Source organism: Oreochromis niloticus, linkage group LG1 (assembly GCF_001858045.2).
Source record: "Oreochromis niloticus isolate F11D_XX linkage group LG1, O_niloticus_UMD_NMBU, whole genome shotgun sequence".
NCBI lineage: Eukaryota > Metazoa > Chordata > Actinopteri > Cichliformes > Cichlidae > Oreochromis > Oreochromis niloticus.
The window spans coordinates 25,924,864-25,946,743 of NC_031965.2; the positions used below are offsets into that span (position 1 = coordinate 25,924,864).

General features: G+C 38.5%; 1 protein-coding gene across 2 annotated transcripts; it reads left to right on the forward strand.

The window, feature by feature from the left end:
* The first annotated feature begins 238 nt into the window (after nt 1–238).
* Nucleotides 239–21,522, forward strand: cnsta (consortin, connexin sorting protein a). 2 transcript variants are annotated; one of them, XM_005458957.4, is made up of 13 exons: nt 239–457; nt 4,787–4,873; nt 5,020–5,421; nt 7,557–8,275; nt 10,793–10,823; nt 12,667–12,753; nt 13,551–13,632; nt 14,546–14,567; nt 14,807–14,864; nt 15,624–16,180; nt 16,658–16,843; nt 18,072–18,225; nt 18,459–21,522. In XM_005458957.4, exons 2-13 carry the CDS (start codon nt 4,864–4,866, stop codon nt 18,665–18,667), a joined length of 2,517 nt encoding a protein of 838 aa, XP_005459014.1. In that variant the 5' UTR covers nt 239–457; nt 4,787–4,863; the 3' UTR covers nt 18,668–21,522. The 2 variants fall into 2 exon arrangements, with proteins under 2 accessions (XP_005459014.1, XP_005459013.1); XM_005458956.4 differs by having other exon boundaries at nt 241–457; nt 14,807–14,873.
* Nucleotides 21,523–21,880: the final 358 nt, after the last annotated feature.

Here is a 21,880-nt window from a genome sequence, read left to right on the forward strand (position 1 = left end):
TGATGAGCATGAATTGATGCTAAAATTGTTTTTTTATGGCAAAAAGTGTCACTTTTTGTGCACATACTCTTCAATCTATCACAACAACATAAAAATGTTAGCTGCTATTTCAGATAACATTTTCAGCGTTTTGAGACCAAAATCAGGAGGGGGGGGGGATTTCTCATTGTGTAGGACGAGGTACAAGAGATTTGATTTGATTTGATTACCGAGTCTGCAGTTCGATGCAGTCTGGTAGCTGTGGATGAAAACAAAAGCAGAAGATAGTTTATAGAAGTGTGCTGTGCTTGTGCTAACAGTGAAAAGACACGAGATGGCGACAGTGCAGCACAGGCCCGACGATGACAGCGTTAGCAACGACCCCTGGCTGCTGCTGCCTGTGGGTGACACAGTCCTCACAACATCTCCGGCAAGGTGTCAGATGTTTGTCTTTACCGTTCGGCCACCCTTTTCAGCCGTAAGTGTCGTGTCTCTCTTCTGTGCCACCGCTGTTTCTAATGTCAGCTGATTTACAAGCTAGCTCCTTTATGTAACGTAAACGTATGTGTGCGTTTCAAAGGTGATCTAATGTACTCTGCTTGCGTTAGCTGACGTTAGCTTAATAGCAACATGTACGAAAACCAATCTGTTACCTCAGCATCAAGTATCGATAGTAAACGGGTTTAACTAGTTACTGCATATTAACAGTCTGTGGGTCTAACACAAACAGTTGGTTATAAGCTGTTCTCATTTTCGAGCAGTTTGGCGAAGCGGCACTAGCCCGTAATGAAGCGTAACGTTAACCTCAAATCAAGTGTAACCATTGCCACCGAGCTAATTTACATTTAACGTATGCTAGCCTGTTATCGGACCCATCTAATATTCTGTTAATTAATCAACTTACAGTTGCTAATCAGCTCATTTTTACGAAGTCAGCGTCAAAACGGGAAGTGACTGTTCCTGTCTGCTGGCAGTTCATGTGCTCCACGTTATTTTCTGTCTTACCTGGTTAACATTAGCTTAAATATCTGGGGGTGTAATATTAACCAACTTGTCGAGCTAGGTTTAATTAGGTTAGTTGCTAACAACACATTGGTTAAAGCACGGTCGTCCAAGTCATTTTCACCTATAGGGCCACATATATACATATACACATCGCTCAGGCGACGCAGACCTGCTTTTCCCCCCATGTAATCCGATGAAAAACATATTTTTTAAACTACTGGTCAATAGGACGCGATACCTTTAAAAAGTAAATGCATCGCAGACCAAAGTTTATCTAAAAAATAAAAACGGAACAAAACACTCACATGTAGAGTTTTGTATTTAAAACTATTTTATTGTGCTCTTTATATTTCAAAGAATTAATAAAAAAAACTCTGGAAATACTTTTACCTTTCTATTTAGAAATAATACTAACTAATAATTGCATCTTGATAAGCATATTGTCTTTATTTAGCACCTTCAAAAATAAAAAGGTTTACAGGACAAGCTAGGAAACAACAAATAAAACATTTAAGAAAAGATAAAAGTGAAACGTGCAGCACAAACATAAAGGGGAAATAGATGCAATTACAAATACAAGTAGGTTTAAAAGCAAATAAATGAATAATGAAGAAATTAAAAATGATAACTAGGAGAAGGCAATAAAACAGTTATGAAGGACAACAAAGATATAGCTCAGAGTGGGAAAAGCCTGCTTACAAAAAGATGTCATTCAGAGCGATTTAAAAGATGATAGTGAGCTCGACAAACAGTGAGGTTCTTCTAAAGAATAGTTGTTCCAACAGAAAAATCTCGATGACCCTTGTTGATCTCAGCCGAAATTGTGGGATGGCCAGAATGGAGGTTATGATGAGGGGTGTGTAGTGTCAGAAGATCTGAAATATACTTCTGTACAAGCTCGGAGCGAGCCTTCTTAAAAAAGCCTTAAAGTCCATTCTAAAATTATTAACCACTAGGTAACCAATGAACGAAACAAAATTATTACAATTCCGTAGCAAATCTATCCAGTGGCCTGGGCTGGTCCCTGAAGTGTTTCAGTTGCAGGTCAAAGAGACCGCTGCCCTGAACTGGAAAACTGGTCAGCACTAATCCCCCCCCAACTTTTGGTGACTAGATGCATTTAGCTACATTGTATACAAAACCTATAGGTAAACATAATTGGCTATCTGCCTCCCCTGTCTCTATCACTGCCGCAGGTCTCATGTCTTTGCAGTGGTCCTTTCACAGGACAGGGTCTGTGTCTTCTTACACCTTTGTGTTTGTCCTTTTGGCTGAATTCCCTTTTCCATTTGTCTTTCATAATTCATGGTCCCCTGTGGAGTAGGGCCCAAACAAAGGAGGAGAGGATGGATGGTTTTATGGCTAAATGACTCAGCGGGAGAGGTGCATTAAAAGATAGTGATTAAAAAAAGGCAACTCTGTTTTGCTTTGTTTTTTAACATCGTCAACTATCCACGTTTCTCTCTAGGCTGGTGATTGTTTTATCTTTTAATGCCTCAGATGTTTGTTTGAAGCATGAAAACATTAAGACCATATATAGGCATTAACATTGTATACCAAAGGGACATTCAGAGCTTTCAACAATTATGTAACAGCGCTGTTTGTGTCTCAGTGTGATTTTAAGGAGTTTTATTATTTTTAGAGATATTAAAGCACACTTTGTTTCCCATACAGAAGGTTTCTTTTCTTGATTAAATATACAGAGCTGATGCAACATAAAGACAAGGTGGTGCAGCATCCCATAGGATTTCACCTCTATCTGTAGAAAGCACATCGCGGTGCTGATTGGTTTACTCATGCTTCTTCTTTGTTACCATATTGTACATACAAGTCCATGAGGAATTTCATGGAAGCAGGGAATCAGAGTTATGTTTGGTGTGTCTATCCACGCATTCACTTTTAACTCTCTAAATGTTTGGTCTTTGCCAGAGTAATGCAGAATTACAGGAAGAACAATTAGTGCTGAAGGAAACCAGGACAGCCTTATTCCTCTGAGATAGGCTTTTATTAGCCATTTTGTTGAGGTTGGAGATTTTATCTTTCTGCTGAGTCAAAAAATGGTGAAAAATGTTGGTGGTTGGTGACCAGAGGCAAAGTTGCTGCCCATCCAGTAATGCCTTAAGGGGAGCCATTTGTGTTTATTTATATGGAAATAATAAGAAATATGTGCTGAAAATTTATTTTTGCTAGTCAGACTTTTTCTCTCATAGGCTGTTTATGCTCCTTATTCACACTTCCTGACTCTAGATCATCTAATTATGTCAATTTATCAGTACTTTTGCTCTGTGTGAGTTGTTTTCTCACAGTATTTGAATGCTGACCTCTTATATTGACATTAGAGAGTATAGGTAATATCCAGAGATTGGTTGTATTGAGCTTGCAGTTGAAACACATGCCAAACAGGAAGGGTACGGACCAAGTATTAGTGGCTGTTTTGTTTGCAGATGATGCTGTTATTTGTGGTCAAAACATGGCAAAGTAACAACAAATAGACGAGTCACACATGCCTGTTTGTCTTGTTCCAGTCTAAACATGGATAAGCTAGTAAAATAAGTCGCCTGCCACTGTACATCGATTCAGAAGTGCATACAACAATAAACCAGAAATCTGTAAAACGCTGTCAGAAAGGGGTCCGTCTTTTGGGCCATTTTTACTGTTACTATTCTTTGGATTTCTCTGCAGCTTGATTTGCCTCATATAGACCTTATATATGTTATGGGATTGGGGCATTTATGCTTTATTCCATCTTCTCTGGCGCTTGTGTAAAATGTTATTGTGTCTTTTCTTTTCTAGGTCACTCTTTTTCTAGTCTGTGCTTGGTGTCTCAGTTGTTGTCCAGTTTTAATTGGTATTTGAATGACTGTCAGATTGTGAGATTTTTACACCTTAATCCTAATAATTTAGCATTAAAATCCCTAGTTGGGCATTTTTTTTCTAGAGTTTTCTCATAGTTGAAACCCAGATGTCGTGTTGTGGATCAAAACCGGTCACAGCACAAGGGCAATAAATGAACCATAGACAAACAAATGTGTAGTTTCCACATAGAGACCTAGAGGCTGTGTCTTACAAAGTGTGCGGTGTAGATCAGATTATTGTAATGAAGGAATTAAATGCAGCTGTATTTGTTTGGTTGTCTTAGTAACCAAATTATGTCATATTGTGAATAGACAGCAATGCATCTTCTCTACGAACACACATTAGTATTACCAGTTTATCCATTAATTAATTTGAAAAAAAATATAAACAACAACTTTAAGCTGCGTTTATCCAGGTCTTCGTTCATCTGTTGCATGGCAAAAATAATTTGTCAGGCTGTTAACAGGCACCCTAAGTCTGCTCCTGATGTCAGCATTATAAACCCAGTGATACATGAAGTCTGTTACCTCAGCAGGACGAGAAGCAGGCCCTGGAAGAGATCATGAGTTCAAGCCACCCAGTGGCAGTATACATTTTTATTTCTCAATTTAAGTTTTCAGCTTTTTTTTTTTTTTTTTTTTTCCAGGTTTTTGTCTCTTAAAGGAAACAGTCTTCCAAAACACATATCGTGTAATCGCTATGTAAATGAGTGTATTTGTTTGTACGCATCTAATCTACCACAGTACAAGGTGTACACAGGAGTGCTGCATCTGACGCATTCCTGTTTAAGCCATATAGCTTGTTTGAATCTTTGGGAATGGTGACAAACTTGTTTGTGTCTGTCCCTTTCTCGTTCCTCGCTTTCACTGTCAGTGGAGTTTAACATGGTCACTGCTTCTTAAACTTTCTGCCTATTCTCTGTCTTGTCTCCCTTATCTCTCCGCAGGCTTGAAGAAGGGCTTGTTCCAAAAGGTGGCACTGACCCTCAAACTCAAAGGTCAAGCATTGTTTGGGTGGAGCTCAATGGATCATGGTGATGAATGTTAATTTTTTTTTTCTTGTCCAACAAGTTCAACAACTTGGATGTGATGAACCAGTGTAGCGCTTAATACTGTGCAGAATTCAGTTGTTTTTTTGTAAGAACTTCAGTTAATTTTTGATTTATCTTTATCCTTTTAGATCAGCTTGAGAGGGAGGGTAGAGCAATGTCACAGGTTCAGGGGGGCAGGGTGGACCTCTGTGATAACCTACCCAACTCTGAAGCCCTCACTGCTCAAACCCGAAACCTCAATGAGACAAACACGCTCACGCAAACTCAAAGTGTCTCTCCTTCACAAAATGGGGATGAGGGAAGGTGTGGTTCCATCCAAAAAATCGCTCTTAACAACAATGGGAAGGAAGAGGAAATGGGACTGGGAAAGGAGGGATGCATAGGAAGAAACCAAGAGAAGGAAGAGGAAGATGATATTGATGAAGCAATGAAGGAAGCCGATGACGAGGAGGAATCGGAGGAGTCAAGCTGTTTAAATCGCTGCCAGTCTCCAGACACTCCCATGACAGACTCCTCATATTCAGAAACTGGTAGGAGACCCAATGAACTGCACACATAATGACAGAATCTTATTTCTGTTCCTGAGAACAGTGTCCTCAGCTTTCACCAGGAAGGCACTTCAGGTCTAAACAGGATTCATCACAGTGGAGGCATCACTCAAGTAAAAGTGATAACGCAGCATGCTGCTGCTGGAAGCAAGACTGTAGGCAGAGGGAGTGACTAAATGAAAAATCAGAACAAGGAGGATACATTTTATTTATATTTTTATTTTTGATTTTGCTGTCATTAGTCTGTTTTTACAGAAATGTTTTCTATTTACTGTTAAAAATTATTATTAAACTTTAAAACCTGGCCACGCTAATGTAAGTCAGTGTGTACTCCCAAAAGGTCAAATCACAGCCACTAGTATATCCTTCAGTTTGTTTAAAGTAGCTACTTAACAAATAATGAAAAAATACAGAAATTACAACATGTTAACAATCCAGGAATGTCTTTTTTTTAAAGTTAAGCACATAATTGATTAAAGAAATTCTAGTTTACGGTGTGACACACAAATTAAGTATTATAAAAAGTAGTTATTTAATTAGAAGTGTAATCTAGTATGTTACATTTTTTCCTACCTACAATCTCAGCATGTAAATGCTTGGTGTGCAACACTTCTTCACAAATGCTAACCAAACATTCAGTAATATTAATCTGTAGAGGCTGTGTTTGAAGTATTACTGCGTAACAATTCAAGAAGAATCCAGCGTTCTGCTCAGGATCAGGCTTACTGTTTAAATGCCTTTTGTGTAATGCATTAAGTGGTCAGCATATTGGATTGAGGTCAGTCTGTCTGGGGGTGATGATGTCATTGATCATGTGACTAGAAAAAGGGACTCAAGAAAGAGAACCTGAACAAATCTAATTGAGGGTGGCTGCATGTAGAGCGAGGATGGTATCTGAGTGGAGGAATAAGTTAAGAGAAAGACAAAAGAAGTAGTGAGATAGAGTATATGCCAATTATCCAAAAAGGTGGGGAAGCCCTGTGTTAAAGCAGCCAAAATATGGAATCACAAAATTGCTTAAATACAATAGAATAGATCAAATAAATAATGGTAAAAAAAATAGTAAAATACATAAAACAAAAAATAGCAATAAGGGTAACGCTACACAATAAGAATTCAATTAAATAGAAAAATGAAAGGCAAGTAAAAGTAAAAATATTAAATAAAATACAAACCTTGTGTGAAAAGTGTAGTAGAATACAGTAAAGTGAAATAAATCAAATGGCTCACATTAAATAAAAGGAAATAAGAACTCTGACATGTAAAAAAACAAAACAAAACAAAAACATGCATAGCAAATGGAAGATGACCTTAAAGTGGCTCAGTAAAACAGACTATGAAGTGTAGTAGACAGTGCCTTGGCCTTAACATTAGAGAATAGATGATCCTCTTCCAAATAGAGCGTAAGGCAGCGAACCCATAAGCACACTTAAAGTTTCTGCCACTGTCTGTGTCAAAACAGAATAAAACCAGAATAAAACCAGTTGATAGCTCACAGGTTCACTCCTGTTCACTCCTGCATTGGCGTACACACACATGCTCCAAACACACGAACAGCTGTGTCAGTAAGCCACTGTGAAACTGTGAGCTTAGCACAGTTCCCATATTTACATTTGTGTGTTTATTGGTTGTAAGCCTTAAGGCCTGCTAGCAGCCAGCATTGACTTAACTACAACAATGTGTGTGTGTGTGTGTGTTCATGCACTGATGGAATAATAACAGGGATAATATATTGCCATAATGTATTTGTATTATGTAAATTGTAGGGACACAGTCTGCTTATATTACTTTGTAAGGATATAACAGATCCTTTGATGTCAATCATTTAATTTTAAGATGAAGACTCAGTTAATAAAATAAGATAATATGGTTGTCTTAGAGTTAGAATTAAGATTAGGATTAGGTAAGAAGTCATCAGGGTAAGTCTCAAGGAACTTCATGTCTTCTGAAGTGATTAAAATATGACTGTGGTTATATACTCATAATCAGTTTGCTTCTCTGGAGAAACGTGTTGATTTTAATTTTTTTTACACACTGGCATATTTGCAGTTCCTCAGTAATTGTCTGTTTTCCTCTTATCTTTCTTCCTGTTTGCTTGTCTTTATTTACATCCACAGGGAGCCTGTTGGAGAATCCTTATCCTTTTAGTCCTGGAACCAGTCCAGAGCCTACATCCCCAGTCATTCCAGCAGGCAGTCCAGAAACCGTATATCCCATCGGTTCAGTGGAATTGATCCAGAGTGATGCTGAAATGGACACTCATATGTCAAAAACTGGATCAGGTGCCTATTCCACAGCGTCTATCACCTGCACACATGGATCTACTTTCAGTACGGGGCCGATGGATTGTACATCGCAAACTTTAACCTCAGGCACTGAGCCTACATCTGTCACAGAAACTACTAAAAGAATAGCAAAAAATACTAACTTAACTAGAGAACAACTTACCTCATCCACGGAGCCTGCCTTAAACTGTGGGCCAAAAGGTGCTAGAGGGTCTACCAGTTCACATGCAGGATATAACGCCTCAGCTACAGAGACATTTACGTTAACTGAATTAGCAAAGTTTAACACTTCCACTGCCTCATCCGCTGTAAGTGCATCCCAAGAGCCCCTCAACTTCACCATGGGGATTACAACTACTGGAACAGACTCCACCTCCACCACAGGACCTTCATTATCAAATCAGGAATACATTACCTCCACTCCAGTGACCACTTGTTTCTCAGTTCCCGCCTGCGCCTCAGGGTCTATTCCAGGCTCTGCTCAGTTGGAGTCCCTTGAGCAGTTGGCACAAAGAGGAGATGACATCCACCTTCCACAGTCCCTTCACCAGGTACTGCAAACACTACTGCCACTTACCATCACTGATTGTGTCTCATTTGAACTCACTTCTGTTAAATACTTTGTTGCTTTCTCTCATTCAAGTCTCTCTAAACTTTTGCTCTCACAGTTGTTAATAAATCACTCAACCTCATAATTGCAGTGGCACTTTGTACCCTAAAGCAGGGGTGTCTTCAGTGACACACAAACTAAAATTCAAGTATGCGTTTAAGTACACTAAAAAGCGTCATGCACAGTAGATAAAAACACACATCCTGATTGTTTCTAGCTTAATAGATGCTCCCTCACAGACCTGCATGATTGAACATGCGGCTCCTGGGGCGTGTGAATGTTTGAATATTTCTGCCAGTTTGATTATTAAATATCTCTAAAAGGCACACCCAGCCTACTTTTACTTCCAGGCAAACAGGTGTCTACATCTGCGTTCACACATTCACTGGAGCCTCAGACTTTTTTAGACATCACTTGTTGGCAGTTGCAGTGAAGAAGCAGGTGGATCAGACATTAAGTGGCCTTTACCCTGCTAGTCACATAGTGCAAAGTTTGAGACTGATCGAGCCCATGTACGAATGGATCAGGTAAAGGTCAAAACAATTCACAGTGAGTAAGTGGGGCCCATTTGTTGTGCTTCCTAGAAACAAAACAAATAAAAGCAGGTGCAACAGGTTTTATATAGCAAAACAAATATCAGCTACTTATATCACCTGTATGTTTCAAAAACTCGGTTTTTGTCATTTTCATCAGTACTGCTTTGATCTGTTGCTCGTACTGAGGCTGCTGGCTTGTGGCTGTTTGATAGCCACAAGCCTTTGATAGCCTCTTTAGTCTGATTAGGTTTGTTGGTACGAACGTTATTGTGGTGGTCGCCCTGCACCTTAGTTTGGTGAACTTTGTGTCTTTGCTTACAGTGAAGAGCTTCCACAACATGTTAGTAGATGACTGTGAGTGTGTACACGACAGTCACACATAAATGAAAGGGACTAGCATGTCAGTGAACACATGAGGCTGACTGGCCGATCACCAGTCAGGTCTGAGAATGCTCAAAATCTGCAAATTCAGGTCATTTGTTGGTCAATCAGTGCATCGCTACCCCTTTGGACTCGCTTTGGAAAAGTTCCTAGGCTTTTCATGGGTGTGCTCACACTTAATGTCACTTGATTCATGAGCACACACCTTTTGTCTACATTACAAAAATAACACCCAAGGGGAAAATGAAGCCGCTCAAAGTTTTAGCTGCTGATTAAGATAAAACTGGATTGGCAAACTGAAAGGGTCCTTGAAGAGTGCAGTACTCCATTAAGTCCTTTACCCTATCCCATAATTCTAAAGAAAAATATCTGGTGTTGCCACAATGGTCATGTGCCACCTTATTGTTTTTTGTGTTGCCCTGCTGACAGATCAACAGAAATACTAAAGGGGAACATACTCTGGCTTTGTCAGGGAGGGACAAATGGAGAAATGGCATAGCAAACATGCCTCTGTAGTGGGGGAATTACATAATTGGTGATGTAAAAATGAGGGAGGGAGAGAAAGGCTGGGGTCATGAATGACTGCCAGCTTTGAAACCAGCGTCATTAGCATGAATATGAATTGTAGGACAACAACAGAAAAAGAAAGCAGCGAGCAATGAGGGGGAAAAAATGAGGTTCAAAGTCTAAAGATGGCCGTGTGTGTGTTAACAACAGAGAAACATCCTTGGAGTAATTTCTAGACAGTTTGGTCACAAAATAGAAGAATGAAAACTTAAGGAGAAGTATGTTTTATTTATTTATGTCAGTGAATATGTTGTATATTAGTCATAATTGATGTGGGGACAAATAAATCTATTTTAAATTGATCTGATTTTTGGTGCAACAGATGGTTATTTGCAGAAGAGACTGGAAAGAGCTTTAAACTCCTCTTGTATCTAAACCATCCCGGCACAGTTACCTAGAAAAGGTCACTGAGTCGTCACCACCCCTCACTTCATTAGAAATGCGAGAGCCTTTTGTGCCCTCCTTTCCTCCTCCTCCTCTCGCGCTCTCTCTTTCTCTTTCTCTTACACACTTCTCCTGTTCTGTTATCAGCTGAACAAGAGACACTGAAGAGAGGTAGAGTGTCGACCATGGTCTCTTGTTTTTTCTCCCTGTTTTTCTTTTCTCTCTTATTTTCACTCACTTTTTCTAACTGCGACTGACCTAACAGCTTACTTTGTTGTGTGTCACAAAGAGCAGATTATATGTTTTTCTTCATTGGCATGGTTAATGATTATAGAATTTATTGGTGCAGTAGAAACACAGCTCTGTACTGTATTGTGTTTCTAAATTACATATTTGTGTAATTTTTTTCTAGTTTTCTATATGGAAATTTTTGACACATCCTGTGTCATGGTGAGGAATCCCTCTACGTGAGGATTAGTTTCAGTCTGGTTTTAAACCCCAATTTAACCTGTTTCCCCGATGGCTTCTGTGACTGATGAGCTGAAAGCACACATGCACTTTATTAAAAGCTGTAATCTCTCTCTCTACAGATTGCTGAGGCCTTTGTCCTTCATGGAGATTGTATCCTTGTGGTCCTGTTGGTGTGTTGATGGGGTGGCCAAGCTTTTATTTTGACTTGTGCAAAATGTTTCTCACACTTTTCTCCTGCGTGCTTCTTGCCTGCTTGTTCAGGCAGATGTGACTCCACAGTAAGAAGGAAGGAAGAGACAGATTAAATGAGACAAAAATGAAAAGAGGAAGTGTGGAGGAATCAGAGTGAAAAAGTGCTTAAATCTGAGCTGGCTTTCAAAGAAAGCCTCAAGGTTTACGAGGTAGATCAACAAAAAGAAAGATTAGCTCTAAATTTTAACCTTAAATCACCTTTCATGACATGACAAGAAAAACGTATTGTAATGCTGGAAGAGTATACTTTTCAGAGAAGGACAGATGAGTTTTTACTAGTTTACATTTTTGCATTGTTTTTTACAAGTTATTTATGAATAAATAGTCTTTCACCATCTTTCAGTCTTTCATTTAGTAATTATTTTTTATTGACCTCAGTCTGCTGCACGTGCAGCTCACACATTTGAAGTGGGAAATCCCAAATTCTGAGTCATAATTTTCAATGGGAACACCCACTCGGGTCAAGTTTCCCACTCATGAAGTTATAGCATCTCCACCAGCCTCCCAACTTCACAATTTAAAAACAGCATGGACAGTAGTAAAACTTGTCATCTGGGCTACCATTGCTGTGTATTTGTGCCTCTTCAAAGAAACCATATACAGAGCACTGACCAGGCTCTATCTGTCAATGTGTGCTGCATCCAAGTTTCTAAGCAAAAACATACTAAAGAGTTAGAAAAACTCTATAGCATTGTAATTTTTGTAATTGGTTGATTATTTTTACGCTAGTGCATGACGCCATAAGATTTTTGAGGGATAAGAAGAGCACTTTTAGTAAAAAAAGAGAAGAAGAAAGAAGCAAGTTTTGCCACGTGGCAGCCATTTTTATGCTTTTTTCTAGTTATTGAAGCATTTGTGAAATTACTTAAATTTCAATGGTCGCTGTGATATAAAACAGCATATTCAGAATTCAGAATCATTCAAACCTGATTAAAAACCACTTAAAATTTTTTGCTAATTTTGCAGCAGTGGAACTTCTACTATTACTACAGCCCTTGCAGTTTAATTTTAGGATTGTTTGAGTGCCAAGTCTGTATTTTATAATTATGTTTCCTTCATTTTCTGTTTTCTTTTTTTTTTTTTTTTGCTTATTCATTGAAAATGCTCATTATGGTTACTTATTATTGTAGTGGTTCATTGTGCAGACAGTTGGCCTGTTTTTCAAGACGTGGACTGTATAAGTTCCATATAGCACATATACACAGTGAATACTTCACCGACAGAAAACTCAAAAATGCACTTGGAGTCAATGACGATTGAGTGTAAAACACTAAGAGGAAGATGAAAGTCAGAAGAGCATGACTGAGAAAGAACTGGAGGTTTAATCTGATGAAAGATACACAGTGGGAGGGAAAACCAGAAAGAGTCAAAGAGTAGGGAAGCCAGCTTAGCTATGTCATGCATGTATGGAGGGTTAGTTAGAAAGAGAGAGAGAAAGCATTGAGCCACGTCAAAGAAGGATTGTGTTTTCGCTGCTCATATCCATAAACATGAGACAGAATCGTGCACTGCGTTCCCCCTCTGTCTCTCGTGGCCTTCCTCTCCTTCCTCCTCTCTCTGTCTCTCTGATGTCCTTTTTTTTCAGAAATACCCTTTTGTCAACTCGAATGGTTTTCGAACAGATAGCCACACGAGTTTAAGAGTTACCGCAGTTTTCAGCGTTCCCAGTATGGTGTGATGATGTGCATGTGTGTCATTTTGATTTACTTATTTTTTACATTTCTTAACCTGTGGTGTTCAGACCAGCGGGCGTTATGGTGCATCCAGCTAGAGAGAGACTATCACCAGAGAGTATTGGATAACCTGAATGCACTTCAGCAGCAGTGGGGTAACACACAACGCATACACCTGTTCACCGGTAGTGTCATGCTAGTAATAAACATTTACATACATCAGGGAAGAAGCTGTGATGAAGTAGTGCTCATAATATTTAAAAAAGAACATGGAGACATGCAAGGTTGCTGTATTACTGAATTATGTGTTTGTCACTGCATGCATCAACATGCAACAGATTCACAGTATGATTTAAAGTCCTTATAAGAACAGGTCTTGCCACTTAGGATCCATGTTGGTAATGCCTCTGAGCAGTGCTTTAGGCAGACTCATCTAAAAAAAAAAAAAAAGGGAAGAGAGCTGTAATTTAAATTGGCGTCTTTTTAAATTTAAATCTATGTCTCATTTCACTAAAGCATTTAAACCTTTCAAAAGACTTAGCTTTTCTAACTTATGAGTACACTTATCTGCATATTTAATACAATATGGTGGATTGTACAATCCCACTAGGGGTTAAATATCAGGGTCTCCCCATCAGCTTTCAGAAGTGAAGAAGGTTCTTGAAAGGGAAGCAAAACATCTGCATGAACATTAAAAAAAAGTCCAGTTCCCCTCAACCTAAGCACTGAACATGTTTCCTGGTTGAGCTGAGCAGGAGCATCGTCTGTACTGTCATGAAATTCAGGAAACTTCAGTCATATACAGTAATACGTATTTAATATAGATTCAGTCACCATAATATCAAGTCACATTTAGAATTAGAAGCCTGTTTTATTTGTGTTTTCTTACATAGCATATATTGCTAGTAACACGCTGGTACTAACTCTATCTCTGTGTGTTCTTCCATCTTAGAGAGTCGGTTTAAATCGACGCCCTCTGACCTGACAGCTCAACATCTGGACAGTCTTAAACACATTTGCCAGACACACAATCGGTCAGTGTGCATGTGCGACTTCTTTTGATATTTGTGATCAAAAGAAAGAATGATATTTGTATTTTTTAGCTTCATCTTTGACGTCATCTAAACTAGGTGTTCTGAAAAGAAAACTTTGCTTTTCTAATTCCTAGTGTGTAACAACTACATCAGCCCTGATTGATCTAGTCAGCTAAGTCTAGACGAATGCAATGATGTCACAAAAAAACTCAATAACAACACAGCCAGTACACGCAGTACAATTCACAATACAATTTTCAGTTGATTACAAATCAAATTTACACATTATTATCGTCTGCGCCTCTGTGATAATGAGTGTGTGTTTTGTTTGGGGTTTTTTTATTAGCTGACGACTGTGTAAAATATGTCCTGCTGTGCTATTGGCTCATGCAAGTGTCCCTCACCAGAGAAATGAAACCCCTTCTTGCTGTTTCGTTTTTTTCTTGGGAAGTGTAAGAGTAGAATGCTTGCAGGACACACAGCCTTTTACATTATATGACTGTGTATATACGTGTCTGCTTGTATCACTATAAGCATGAATATGTTAGTGTGTGATGAGCACTGCAGTGATAGATAAAACATATGGCCCCTGGCCGCTGCTGCTGCTGCACTTTCAGACATTTGAGCCATCACACTGCTAAGGTTTCACTCTGCTTAACACACACACACACACACACACACACACACACACACACACACACACACACACACACACACACACACACACACACACACACACAGAAGAACATGCAGTATTACTAACACACGTTGTAATAGCAAGGGAAATGTGTCCAGGCTAATATTAGACTGGGAGTAGAGAAGGGTCATCCATATTTTGCGTTTTCATTTACTAAAAACAAGAAGTAATCGTCAGTGCTCCTTATATCTTTGTTTCTCTCCTTTTTGTTAATAGACCAAGGACTAGAGATGCTGAGGTAAGACATTTGTAATTTTTGGTAAGTGTGTCAGTGACAGATAGTGAATGTGCAAGTGGTGTGTATTTTGCACAGACTCAGTGGTATCAGTGAAATATCCATTTTATGTATTTAGGGCGCACATTGTCGTGTTCTGTGTTTAATTTGTAACATTGATAAACAATATAATGTTAAAGAAAGTTACAAATTACACGTGTATCATTTTTTTAATAAGAATTTGTGTATGCGGTTTCAAATAGTGCGCTTCTCTGAACTTGGTGAAAGCTGAATTTGAAGAAGTTGGTGCTCTGCATTCATGTACGTCAGGTCAGTGACTATGAGCTGCTTGGTTATAATTTAACTTGAATGCTGTTTGGTATTAAACTATGATATGCATAACCACTGTTATGTTGCTAGTGGCTCTCCTTAAATTCTCTTTAAAGTATTATTCTTAACTTACTGTTGTGTTAATAATAAGACATTAGGGTAAAGTTTGGCCTAGTTTAATTTTTTACTGTGTGAATTTCAAAAAGTGTGTGTGTGTGTGTGTGTGTGTGTGTGTGTGTGTGACATACAAGTGTTTCTATCATACAGGGGTTCCCATTTTTAGGATTTCCTCTCTTCCTCAAACATTTTGAAAGCAGATTAAATTGTAGAAGCAGAAATCTCTATTCTGCTTCTGCTGTGTTTCGAAAGGTCCTAGGAATTAATTTAAATTTAAAGAACATCATTTCCAAATTATTGACCTCATCCTATTGAAAAGAGAGAAACTGGACATAGTTGCGATTGTGACACACTCAAACAGGAGATACGATGCAAAGATAAAAATGTTGTTATCAGATCAAGAAAACCTGTTTAGTGCAGCTGTTGTTGAATTCTTGTTGAAGAAACAATTACTCTAAAGAAAAAAGTCAGATACAAGGAGCTTCCACTTCAGTATACACTTAAAGTCTATTCTTATTTAAGAGTATTTATATTAGTTTATTAGAGGCTTTGGGTTGGTTTTAAGTTGGCTTTAAGTGTGTTACTGATGCCTGGTTTTATTATTTTCTGTTAAAACTGTGTTCTCTGATGCAGACCATCAGGTTGAAGGAGGGATGGAGCAAAGAGCCGAAGACACCTCTTGTTCAGTCATGCCCTCCGTTAATTTGACTGATGGTCTCAATTCCCCTGAGATCTCTGGCAAGGACAGGGAACACCCATCAAGGGAGTCAGAGGGGAGAAATGGTTTCCATGGATCTCAGCTCACTGATGAGCAAGGCAACGACAGAGAGGGAAGAGAGGCAGAAGGAGGGGTAGGATGCACCATTTCAGGAAACGGGCTGCACCCCTCTACAACTGAAGAGTTGGATCAGTCCAAGCCTGCAGAGCAGCAGGGACAAGATTTAGGTCCAGCACAGGAAACAGAGGCAGAAGAGCAAGAAGAGGGGGGCGACGTGGAAGAGGCAACGGAGGCTTTAGAAATGGAAGATGAGGGAGAGGAGGAAGAAGGGGAAGAGAAGAAGAAGGAAGGGGTGTCCTCCTTGAGTCAGAAAACTCTCCCAGTAGAGACTGTGTGCAGCGGGGCAGAGGTGGAGATACAGCAGCTGTATCAGGATGCCCGAGCTCAGGAGAGGCTACATGTGGAGATGCAGGTATATATGATTTTGGCTACTTAAGACTCACTTCATTTAGCTTTAACATATTTTTTATTAAATATATTTAAAGAAATAGTTGAAGGAACTACACAGTTCAGTCAGTATCTGTTATTAATATTATCTAGGAGTTCCTTGTTTGGATGCTAAAATGTGTCACTGTTAAAAGACTCAGTCAGTACCTGTTTTCTTCCGTTGATGAAGTTTGCATTGCTTTAGGTACTTTGTGGTGGCCAATTCAGTTTCTGTATATTCTAAAATAAGATCAAACATAAAAACCTGTTTTAATGCAAATGCAGCCTCCTTTGTCTTTGTTTATGGGGACAATACTATTCAAAAACAAAAGCAAATGGAACAGTTTTCACTGCCTTCATAGGCCTCAGTCAGTGTTACAGCAGAGAGCAGAGCAACAAAATGGATTACAGCTTCATAACTGTATATTGACATTTAAGTTATATCTGTATCCTGTTACTGCAGGAGAGCACTAAAGCCTCCCTGCACCAGGAGGTAACCCTTCCTCACGAGGCTTACATGAAGCAGCAGGAACCACATGCAGAGATGAAGGAAGTGGAAGAGGAGGAGGACTATGATCCAGACCAAGCTGACATCATTAGAGAAGCTCCCTCTTTGGATGCAATGGCAAAACTCATCACTGTAGAGGAGGTGAGTACATGTTGTTAGTAGATTCACTATTTCCTTATGTTTTCAGTGACTTTGCATGGAATGTATATTAAAGATGGACATGGTGACCATCAAATCACCCCCTGCTTTTTGAAATCTTGATTTGATGAAACCAGTGCTGAGCAAATTTGGATAACAGTGTAGTGTATCATAAGCATCAGTTAATGCTAGCAAGTTTAGTTTGATAGAATGTACAGATGCATTGCACAAATACTGATGCTTCTGTTCATTGGGTTATGTAATATACAAATGTAATGTTGGCATTTAACTTAAATTGGATAATTTTTTGGACACTCTGTTAGTCCAATAGGATGAAAAGAAAGGCATGTTATTGTCATGTAATTCCTATCATTCAAATCAGCAACTTAAATTTAGCCTTTAGGGAGAAGTTAAAAAATGCATCTGTGTTCAGTGTTATTAAAGGTTAAATTAGGTGGAAACACCAGGCTGTAAACAGATTTTGTCTGCTGTTAGGCTGGACGTTTTACATTCTCGTCTGTGTGGATTGACTCAGTTTGTGTTTGCCCTTCTAGGCCCTCCATTATCAGAGGCATGTTGCTATGTTGAAAGAAAGCTAATGCCATTGCCTAACCATTACTGATACCCATGATGGATTTATTTTGTTGATGTGAAACCCAGTTTGACATTTAACTACTCTCCATTAAGAAAAAACACAGAGGCAGTAGTGAGGGCAACACCTTGTTATGTTTTTTTTAGTTTGATTTAATACAGTCTTTTTGTTCCAGCACCAAAAATAATGCATATAAAAATAAAAACTGAGTGCTTATCTGTGTGGCTGATATGAAAAGAGACATTTATGATTCATGGCAGAATTGTAACATTTGACCTACATGAACCACACCCTTATGGATGACATAATTATTACCTCATCGATAAGCACAACTGCTCGATGAAAATTAATTTGCCACTGTAATCTGTATTTGAACCACTTTTGCACTGTGTTTGGCAACATCTAAGCTCTAATGTGCTTAACTTCTGTTACAAGGAAGCACTGATAAAGAGGTTCAAAACTCAGCACTGCTGATTGTGTGGGGTGCTGCCACCTTGTGGACATGGCTGGTGTGGCGCACGCTCTGTAAGACTCAGTCTGAGAGTATGAAAAGATTTAATGATGTAAATATAAGTTGTGCTTATACTGATTGATGTGTCTACCCAGGCTAACATTTCTGGTTGTTTTTATGTTTCTCAGGTATCACCCGCCTCTGGCCTTGTCTCCATATTAAAGAAGCGAAAGGTCTGCATAGATGATGTGAGTGCTTCTTCTAGCTCAGACCCTCCACCTGAGAAACCCACTGCCAAACGACGTGTCCGCTTTAAAGTTCCTGATGACCACTATGAGCCTGGTATGTTTTTTGTCTTTTATTGTTGACGGTTAAAGTTTCGCATCGCTCTATAAACACTGAAATAGTCTAAGAGAGCAGTGGCTGCATTTCTAATACTGGACAGGTTAAATTACACCAGCTGTGGCAGTCCATTGTGAGAGTGTTTAAAATAGTTGACGAATTCCAGCAAATTTCCAGCACACATTAATCCTGTGTATTTATCTCTATAACTCTCTGTATCTCTTTCTCTGTAGATGTTGGCAGTGGCGACTCCTGCCTGCTTCTCTTCCTGCTTTGCCTGGTTACTGTTTTTATCAGTGTGGGGGGCACCGCCCTTTACTGTGCTTTGGGCGATGCCCAGTCCTCGGTCTGTCAGGACTTCTCCAGAAATGCAGACTTCTACATTAACCAGATACAGCGTGGGATAGCTCGGATCCAACACTGGTTTACTCCTGGGTCATAGCAGAAAATGTGGAGCCACTGACCTTAGTGTTTGTCACTGTAGGTTCACTGTAGTCTCTGCTACTTCCTGGAACAATGTTTTTGTGGTCATGGTGCCAGGCAGTCACTACAGTTCCTGGTGTTATCTGGGGAAAGTGACTGTTATTGTCTGAACATCTATATCAGATACAGCTGGCGTTTCTAAGCCTGCTCCACTGCATTTTTAATGCTCTGTGACTACAGATCCAGAGTTCACTCAGTCATAGGTCGAATGTCGCTTTAAAACACTAGATTGAAAAGGTGATCAGACAGAGAGAGACTGCAAAATAAAGTTGTCAGTTTTATTTCTGAACAGAAAAATAACTGAACTGCAGCCCTTCACAATATTTTCCAGATTAAATATGTACTAATTTATCAAGCTAAAAATTAAATTGCAGAGAGCTAGAATACTTCCATTTAAAAAATTGCTGACAGATAATCAACCATGATACCGACATGATGGATACAAACTTGCTCACACTGCTCTCCCAAAATCAGTTCCCTGAGACACGTAAGACATGTAAATGTAAATATTACATACACACACATGCAGTTTGTTAACTAGGGAGCACACAGGTGCCCTCGACACGCTGCACAAATGGGAAGAGGCCCAGTGGGTATTTTTAATAACATTGCAACCACTGCTGTTGCTTTTATTCTTTTATTGTTTCTTTCTTTCTTTTTTTAAATTTTAACAAGAACAAATTTTTCTGTGGTCTTCTGCTTGGAATGAAATCTTTGTCTTAATTATGTCTTAAAGTTTTGAATGAATGTATAGATATTAATGTTAGACCTGTGAGGCATTTGAATATTGTCAGAAAATATGCTGAGAGGAAGGGGTATTTTGGTATTTGTCATAACTGAGCTGCTAATGGGAAACAGTCACATCAACTATGTTCTCTTGGGAAAATAGCATAAATCCGTCAAAAAATGACCCTCCTGACCCCCTCCGACCCTCCTCACATGTCCTTTTTATTGCAATGACTTTAGTGTATTTAAATGAAGGGTAAGCAAAATGTTTGCCTTCATGCTATGAATGAAAAATGTAGATATCTCCTTTACTAATGAAGTTGTGAGGGCTGAAAATGGTGGGGAAATAAAACAAATAAATTTGAACCCATCTCTGTTTTTCAAGCACCTGTAACTTGGAAAATATTCAAAGTTTAGAGGTAAAATTTTGAATGCCTTTATCAAATATGCTAAAGCTATTATAATTGAAAACCTGAAGGTGTTAGTTGGTTTTTTTCATGGATTGAGTCCTGCATCTTTGTTAGCTGTGCAGCTTTCTTTTTCTCCCTGTACATATTTGATGTGATTGTCCTGCTGCCACCCTCTTCTGTGTAACTACCAACAGCAGGTTAACAGTGAGCAGACATCAGTTTACGGACTTAACTGAGGCAGATCTGTCACTGTGTAGCACATGTACAGAAACACAGTGGGCCTCTGTACATATTGTTGAATGGATATCTAACTTGTTGCACATAAGATCGGTACAATTTTTTTTTTTTTAAAGATATTGCAATATTTCTACAGGCATTATTCTCTCAGTTCTAAATGCAGACTTAACTTGATTTAATAAAACAAAATATCCACTAAATACTTGCACAGACCACTTGAACAGAAAACACTCGACTGCTAAGTGGGTGTGGAAATATTTAAGTAAACAAGGAGACCTTTTATAATTATGTGGAAAACAATAATTGCTCAGTGTATGTAATTTGTTCAGGCCTTGGTTTTGATGGGATCATATGAAGCACTGTCTGCCTGTGTGTTTTTAGGGATTCTGGGCATCACGCTCTGTTATTTTTTTTCAGTGTTCTTTTTTTCTATTTTCCAAAATAACTTTTAACTACTCTCAGTCTTCCGTAATAGTCCACTAGATAACATTTTTGCCATTTCAGTTGATGACTTTTGAGTCCTGGTTTGACATGGAGAGAAATTTGTGTATGAAACCAACCCTTTATTCTCACACCAGTGCTTTAACTCTTATGTTCTGCTCATTGTAAAACACATTGTAGTCTTACTGAAATCAGTTTTACAGCTTAATCTCAATTTTGCCTTGTTATTTTAATGTGTACATGCAATGTTTGGTGTTTTGTTTATTGGTTGTTTTTCTTTTTGGTTATTGTAGTAGTGGATGCCATAAAAGTCCTGGAAAAACCACATATCCTAAAGTCTTTCCAGGAAGTGAAGAAAGCAAATCTCTGTTAAAGGCGGACAATTCAAAGTCTTACCTTACCTATGCATCCCTAATAGACAAAACAATATTCTCTGTCTTTTATGTCACTGACAAAACCCTGATGATTGATTTTTAAGGATATGGGGATATTTTTCCAGGACATAGGGAGTAGCAGACTCACTCTTGTTTTTATTTGCACATGTCATCTGGCTGGTTCAGATGATGATGATCACTCAGAAAATCATCTTATTTAATCTTTCAGATGAGTTTAATTATTTATAATTAAAATAAAATTAGGGATTTCATGTGTAAGTGGCTAAGAGAAACAAATGCATCTTTTTTCCCCTCCATGTTGTCAGCTTGCATCAGATCACATGATCTGACAGAAAAATGTATTCCCAAATGCTTCTGAACACCATCATCTAGGCTGACGATTGTTTCTGTTTTTATTATTTTGCCCCGCAGTTTGTGCTACTGCTGTCAATATCACCTTTTTGATGTAACAATTGGTAACAGACGTTTCATCTGTAAGCATGATATGAATAATCATGTCTTTTTTCCCCTGTTGTTTTTACAGAAAAATCTTATAAAACAGATGAATGAAATTCCACAGTTCTGTGCATGAATTTTGTCCCACTTAAAAACACTTTTATGGATCATTTGAGTCTGTTATTTTATTCTTACAGTTTTTGTTTAAAAACAAAGAACATCTCTTCCTCGTTAGGTCACATGTTAAAGTAATTTAAAAGAGTTTTTATGAGAGCCTCCATCTGTGGCTTCTTTTTTAACAAGAACTCTTCATACAACAAAATGCTAGTACGCCAGATGTGGTGAAAGTTTCTCCATTTTAATAAAATAACTAAACAAATAATAACAATAATAAGTGTTTATCTCTATGTTGTAACAATAGTTCATTTGTCATTTTAATTTAAAGCATTATTATACATTAATTTAAGTTTTTATGGTCACAATTTGCACATAGAAGCTATATGTATAGAGACACCAGTCAAACCAAAA

Excerpts from the sequence above, each read along its gene's own strand:
- cnsta (XM_005458956.4), top strand. Across the intron at positions 14,874-15,623 it reads TCTGCATTCATGTACGTCAG|ACCATCAGGTTGAAGGAGGG; the intron begins GTCAGTGACTAT and ends TCTCTGATGCAG. Across the intron at positions 16,844-18,071 it reads AACTCATCACTGTAGAGGAG|GTATCACCCGCCTCTGGCCT; the intron begins GTGAGTACATGT and ends TATGTTTCTCAG.